We start from the raw sequence: 7490 nt of genomic DNA on the forward strand, positions 1-7490 counted from the left end.
CCGTGCCCCCCCTCCCCCTCCCCCTCCCCCTCCCCCTCCCCCTCCCCCTCCCCAGATAACTCGAACCCCAGGAAAAATTGGACATATCGAAAACATTGTTTCTTTTTTTTCTTGATCAAGCGCATTATGCTTTTAGAGTCGACTATGCTAAGCTACCATACCCCACGTATATCGATCAATTGTTGTAATTAATGTATTATGTATTATGTATTATGTATTGTTCGAGTTACCGGGGCATCAACATAAAGAGAGTCACTTGACGAGAGTAGTGCGAAGGGTAAAGTTACTTCAAGCTGTTTGAAATAAACCGGGTCAGCTAATGTTTCTGTTGTACATAGTACGACGATAAACGTATTCGCAAGTCTGCCTTTGGTGTTTGAGGAAGCATGACTTTATGGCAAGCTCCGAGGAAAAAATCTTAAAAGCTTGAAAAAGTAGTCTTTACACAGGCAGTCATACAAGACAAGCTGACCTAAAATAGGAGCGCCATCAAAAATTACTGAAGAAAAGAAATTATTTTTATAGCAATTAGTTTTGAAAATTAAGGCCAAGTAGAATACAAGTGTTTTCCTTCCCCGCCCGCGTCATTTTTGGGGCCGTTTCAAACAAATTATCATTTGTTATTTCTAACTAATAGCCTATAAGCCTCTTTTTTCGCCATTTTATCGAAATTCGCTTCGTATTGGTCTTAGTGAATAAAGCACTCGCTTCGTATTCGACAGGAAAGAAAAATTGTTTTTGTTCTGATACGCAGTCAGTCAAAAATACCATATTAAAGGTCCGTTGTGAGTAGATCAATGCCTTTGGAAGACAATAATGAAAATACAGAAAATAAAATAAAACGACGCCCGCGCGCTCGTTTATTTCTAGAAATCCGGACGGGAAAATTATTTTTTTTTACTTTGCCTATTATTAACGGGGGCAACAGATCGATACATCAAAAACGTAACAAAACAACCGAAGACTCGGCAAGATGACAAAAAAAAAAATTAAAATATTAAAATATTTTAAATGTTTAATTTGGCTTGAAAAAAATTAAGAATTTTAGAAAAACATGCAATAATGTTCACTATATGCGGAACGCCACCTAACTAGTCCACCCGCATTTTCTCTAAAAGGTTCTCTTAAACGTCAAAAATAAATAGAAAGCTTAAAAACACAATGATATTATCAAACACAGTTTGCACATCGGGTCTTTATTTGGTGAAAAAACGGACCGAGTTTTAACTAAAATGTCCGGGTGATGTTGGTTTTGCGAACCGGGCAATTCACCTTGGCTTTCACTTTCTATCAGAGTGCCTTTGGTGCTTGATTTTTGATGGAGTAAAAAGTTTCAAGCCGGGAGCTTTTTGTATTATATGATCTAACTCAAAATCATCAAAAGCAGCGACAGAAAAGAATATCTTATTCCAACCGCGAGTAACCTTCCCACTTGTAATAAAAACTGTTAATGCATGACATTTTTTTTACCGACGCCCTCGAGTCTATGCAAGATTTAAAGACATTTCTTTATAAGCTAAGTTTGACTTAACACGTTTTTCTGCCGACAAAACGCTGTGTTGTATGCTGGCTTTAGACGAATGACAGATGTAATAAGCCATTTAGCAGTTCTGAAAACAGTCGAAGAGTTTTTCGACACTTCTCCCGATGCCGCCTCGTCAATTCATCTTGAGCATATGCAAGATTTTTAACACTTTACAAACAAACTGTGGCAGACGGTTTGGAAAGTTTCAAATGCGCGTCTAAAAATTTTTCAAACAAAAGTACAGAATTTTTGGAGACGATCGGATGAAATAGACGAATAAGCTCTCTATATAAATAGTTTTTCAAGGCTGCGGTATAAAAAAGTGTTGATAGGAGTTGAGAAGTTTCGAAGTTTGCAATAAAAATTCTAAATGGAAACTTATAAATGTTATAGCGTCCTGCCATGCACGCATTGTTAGGACAAGAAAACTGTTTTATTGTAAATGGTTGAACTTTAAATGACTAATTAGTTTTTCCCAATCTTTTTCTTCACATAAAAACCTTTTGAAAGACAAATGATTAGGATAAAATCAACAGTCGTTCTTATTTTGATACGTTGTTGACACTGCGAGCCTCGAAAAGCAGATGTTTTTGAAGATTTCCCTCGGATCTTTGATGAAACCTAAATAACAAAAATGTCCAAAGGATTAAAATTTGAATCCTTTTTCACTTAAGTATCCATCAGCTAATGCTAACAATCACTTAATTAAGTTCCGCTCTATTTAAACTTGACTCTTGATTAAATTTAGAGTACAAGTCGGTTCGTTTTTATTAGCTTTTTTAAAGGGTTGACGCCTGCTACGCTAAATTATCATGTTAAAATGCCCTTAAATCAACACAGCCTTTAAAATGATGGTTTCATTTGATGCCGTAAAAGAAGACAGTACTTCAAAATGATACTATTGAATATGGCTTTTATTTTTTAGCTTATCGGGAAACAGATTTTGTTAATAAAAGGCGTAGCTAGGAGAAAAATTTAAATGGCAGCTGCTGTCTACTTCCGAACCTAACTTTTTCAGCAGATCTAATAGCAATATTGTGTACATCAGGTAGGTACATAGATTACTTTTATGCCGTGACCAGCAGATAATTAAATTATCAGTTATTGCGGCAACATAATAAAAAGATAGAAATTTTTCTTGTGAAGAAGCTTCAGAAAAGGCTTAGAGTTGAAACTCATAAAACCGTGCTGTTGCTGGATAAATCTATAGGCCACTATGTAAATAATATAAATACATTTCTGTGGATGAATTGATTGTTTAAGTGAATTTTGTTATGTTTTAAAACATGACTTCAAAATCTTGGATAAATTTACCAAAAATTAGTCCATTTCAACCAAAAGCTGTTACTAAAAACATAACACACAATTTTGTATAACATTCGTGGCAAGTTTTACAGTCTTTTCACTTAGTATTTACAGTAAAAGAGTTTTGAAAGCAGCTTAATATTGCATAGTAGAAATATAAATATAAATTTATGTCGCACAGTTCAAAAACTCTGATTGTTGTGATCACATTCCTTAGGGATTAAAGAAACACAGGTTAAGAACTTAAAAATATAGACACACGGCGTTCTTTCAAAGGAAGCTCAGCTAGACACAAGAAAACAATGCCACTCGCTGTTGGGCGTCGTATCCGTTTGTTTTTATTCACCTATTTTCTCACTTGTACTCAAACTAATAGAGTTTTCGAAGGCGCGATGCACCTTTAGGCTAGGGCATAAACTAATATCTACACCGCGGAAGATTTTTCAATTTTCAGTATTGTATCCTATTCAAATCTCGGTGTTTCTTTTATAAGACGAGTTAATTATTGGAGTTATGAGATTGCTTGAAGCATTAATTAACACTTCGATGAAGTTTCCTTCAATTGATAACAGCCCGAAGATTTTTAGCAATTAATGAAATTATTTCAAGCCTATTAAAATTACTTAGAGTTATTTCACTTGGTTTGAATAACAAACAAATCTAATAAAACAAGTCCATGATGATTGTCTTAGAGTTCGTTAATTAACTAGTGGGTATAGGTTTTGTGGAGTCATAAACTCAGCTAAGTTAAACACTCCGTCTAATCTTTGTAGCGTTACACCTGTCGTGTGAGATGGGAGATGGATATAATCGTTGCCTGCACTAATTGATAGGCCTCTTTGCAGTTGTAGTTTGTTTTGTTTAAATTAGCTCGTGATTATCCATGTTTACACTAGCTTCTCAACTACCTTCCGTACTAGCATAAAAGTATCAAAAGAACCGAGTATTGCACTTAAAACCCGGGCCTACTTGCTAGACCGAAATATTCTCACATTGTTTCGTATGTGTGCGATTAAAAATTGTTAAAAATTGTAAGATATGGTCGTTAAGTTGCCCAGTGATCACGCCTCGTAATATCTGCAAAAAATATAAATTATCAAACTTCAAGCTTGAGAGGTTGCCTGCAATCTGTGTACGTCAGGGTGCGTGTGTTGCTCGCGCATTGTCTAATAAGTCGCCAGTCCTGTTGTTGAGTGAAAGGGATTGTTTATAAGCAGTTTCATAGAAACGTTTGACACGAACACGTCATGATCCGCTTCGTCACCTGTCCAACGGAAGCGCGCTGCCCCCTAGGAAGAACTCAAATAGCTACTGATAGTTCTTACTAGTACTCAGATAAACCAAGCCGTCACAGCTGTAAGATCGCAACACAAACCATCGAACTAAAACGCCGACCAGAGTTCGACGCATGCACCGCACCACTGCAGCAATCGATAAGGTCACTGAACGGGCACTTATAATGAGCCAGTATTTCCAGCTACCTGCAAGAACGCAGAAATTTGGTTATCCAGACTCATGTTATGATGACGTTCGACTTCTACATAGACCCGCTGAAGGATTGTCGCCTCCGCTAAAGAGAAATTGCGATAGCCCCGTGAGTACGGCCCGTGAAGAGACCCGTATCAAAATAGAGGAACTGGAAAGAAGTGAGGAGGAAAATGGAATCGTGGTTCTTAAAAAAGTCGAAAGTTCTGAAGAAGACAGTCGAGTAACTGAAGATGATGATATGAAGCAGGCGGAGGATCACAAAGAGGAAGATGAGGCCGCAAAGGATGACGATAAAAACGCAGAGACATTTGTGGCAGTTATTGCGCAGTCCATTTTAAGTGTCCCAACTAAACGCATGACTCTCAGCTCTATCTATAGCTTTATTGCCAAAAATTACCCGCACTTCGACAAAGAGAAAGGTCCTGGCTGGCGTAACAGCGTGCGACACAATCTATCAAGCAACGACTGCTTCGTGAAGGCAAGTCGCGCGGAAAATGGCAAGGGCCACTACTGGATGATACATCCAAAAGATCTGCCCGAATTCTCCAAGGGGAATTTCCGTCGCAGGCGCAAGCCCAGGCGTCCTAAGTGTAGTCATTCGCTGATGTTCCGCGATGCCCCCCTTTATTATCACTCATATGGCCTTGGTTATTCGCCGTACGCCTATGCACCCTTGCGCGCAAGCCAAGAGCCCGTAGAATCCGGTCTACCCTTACCACCGTACGGGTCAACAGAGAGAGCGCTTGCGCATAGACTTAGAGCAAGACCTGGACTTTTATCTGCTTATAACGACAGAGCAGGCATGCTCCCTTACCCGTACTCGTATCCTTCCATGCTCTCGTACCGGGGTCTTGGCGAGGCTGGGAGAACAACGTACCCGGGACTAGGTGGTCACCATAACTCATCCTTTCACCCGGTGCACCAGCATTCATGTAGCTGCCATCGATAATCACGAACTTATCAGGAATTCACACACAAAATTGAATTATAAGACAGCAAGAGAAATGCTTTATTATCATATTTGTACATAATACAAAAGCATTACACGCTTATTTTAACTAGTTTAAATGTCTTTTCAGAAGAGATACATTATATCCATGGACAGGTAGAGTGCGAAAAGAGGGAAGATCGTTTCTCTGTAATCTCTTAAAGCACTGGTTTGAAGCCTTTGAACTCTAGCTCTGTCTTTTTCATAGACTTATTAGCTTGTAAGTTGCATTGTTTAACAAAGGAAGACACCTTTAACTTAAGGGGTTTAAAACCTTTTTGTGAGTTGGTCTAAAGATGGGTAAAAATTGAATCACGGGTTTAACAAAACAATGCTTTTCGACGTTTTTCATTATTTGTTAAGTCAAATTAGGCAGAGAATCGAATAAGTCTATTTATTCATTCGGACTTCAAACTTTGCATTCAGAACAAAGTTTTTGTCAACTCATTGACTTAAGATAAATTTTAAACTTCAGTGTTTTAATGTCACCCAAGCACAAATTCAAACAAACGTTAACACCGGCCTCCAAGCTCGCCGGCGTCTTTTGAAGTGGATCATTCTGTCTTGAATCAGTAAATCTCTCAAAATGGTTAAAAAAAATTATTTAAAAGAATTAGAAAAAAGATGTTTTGTTCGACTTTGAAATGTCATTGTACGGGTTATTTGTTCTGGTAGTTGTTGTAAATACGCTTTTGTAAATTACATTTCATACCCGGTTAGTCTGCTAGGTCAACATACCGACTGGAAATATTACGTTGTGTTTCAAGAAAGTGAAAGCCTAAGCTAATATTGACAAAACTGACTCGAAAAACGGAAAATAGAGGAAGTGGTTAATGTTTCCTTTTCCTCTGTCAACACAAAGCAGAACCTGTTCTTTAAGGACTTCTTGACTTGCCGAATTCCTTAAAGGGTAAAAAAAAATAAAATGGCAAAACGACGCAGAAGGAATTAAAGCAAAATGACAATATAATCGTGTAAATAGTATCTAAAAGTTACCTAGTCAATTAAGAAGCGAAATAGCTAGAAACGTCAATGTCCGGATTAGAACGGAAGTAATCACAAGTGATTGAGTTCGTTTCCGTTGGGTTTTCCTATGATACAGTGCTTGCCTGTGTGCGCGGACTTTTTGTGCAGATGGCTTGGAGTTTCCCGCACAGCTGTTATCATTTGATTTTTGTCATGAGTTGGGTACCTTAAACAAGCTCATCGCGCACCCTATAATTATAGGACTACAGTCATTAGCTCAAAGAGCGCATAAGGATTATCTATATCGGTTTTTTTTTTCAACGTTACGAGGTTTAAAAATTATCAAAAAGATGTGTCTGCTTGCCTTTCTCTTCATACGGTACCAATTGATGGTATAACCTCTAGCTAGTTTCGGGATTCCTAAGATATTTATTTACAACTTAAGGCCCACCCCGCACATTATACTAAAATAACGTTTTCTGTATCAAATACTAATATCGATGAATTGAAATGTTGATATGTTTAAGTTTGATTAAGGCACTAAGCTTGATTAAATATCTTACATCCTAATCTCACTTAACGTTAAATAAATTATGTATAGCGAGCCTGTAATTTTATTATTCATTTAGTAACTTCGCTCCATTTTTCTAATGCTTTTATTTTGTTTAATTGTATCCAATTTGGTTTAAAATTCTCAAAATACGGCGTATTTTTTGGACCATCCAACTACATTCAACGTCAAGAAATAGAAACAACTTAAACATGTGCCTTTTCCAAGTCACGGCAGTTTATCAATTAATTTCTTTAACAATATTTACTGCTATAAATTCGATTTAAAAAAAAAACAGCCCGAGCAACTCTTTTTTAATTAATTTAATTTTACAAAGTTTTAGAAGGTTCCGTGCTTCACGTGTCTTAAACGCCGTGAAATCTCCTGGCCTGGGACAATTGGTTTATTGCAGTGTCTGTGTCCCACCTACCACGGGCTTAGTATGCGATCAGTGTATCAAAGGATATGAAAAACCGATCTTCCACTAATCCGCCATGTGCGTGCAATGCCAATCGACACACGTGTGGGCGGCGATCTACCAACCAGATCTTAGCCATCCTAGCGCAAACACACACATTCACCAATTCCAGACAGTAAAATAAAGCACAATAAAGAAAAATATATATCCCTTAAGGTGATAAACAGACGTATAGCCTCTTATAAAAATG

At 37.5% G+C, this 7490-nt stretch overlaps 1 protein-coding gene across 1 annotated transcript; it reads left to right on the forward strand.

Moving 5' to 3' along the window:
• The first annotated feature begins 4114 nt into the window (after positions 1-4114).
• Positions 4115-6124, forward strand: LOC116616796 (forkhead box protein F1). The gene has a single exon (XM_032378839.2). The coding sequence runs from the start codon at positions 4239-4241 to the stop codon at positions 5265-5267; it is 1029 nt and encodes a 342-aa protein (XP_032234730.2). The 5' UTR covers positions 4115-4238; the 3' UTR covers positions 5268-6124.
• The last annotated feature ends 1366 nt before the right edge of the window (positions 6125-7490 follow it).

The sequence above is a fragment of the Nematostella vectensis genome, chromosome 1 (assembly GCF_932526225.1).
Source record: "Nematostella vectensis chromosome 1, jaNemVect1.1, whole genome shotgun sequence".
In the NCBI taxonomy this organism is placed as follows: domain Eukaryota; kingdom Metazoa; phylum Cnidaria; class Anthozoa; order Actiniaria; family Edwardsiidae; genus Nematostella; species Nematostella vectensis.

Excerpts from the sequence above, each read along its gene's own strand:
- LOC116616796 (XM_032378839.2), top strand. The coding sequence starts at position 4,239 with ATGCACCGCACCACTGCAGCAATCGATAAGGTCACTGAACGGGCACTT.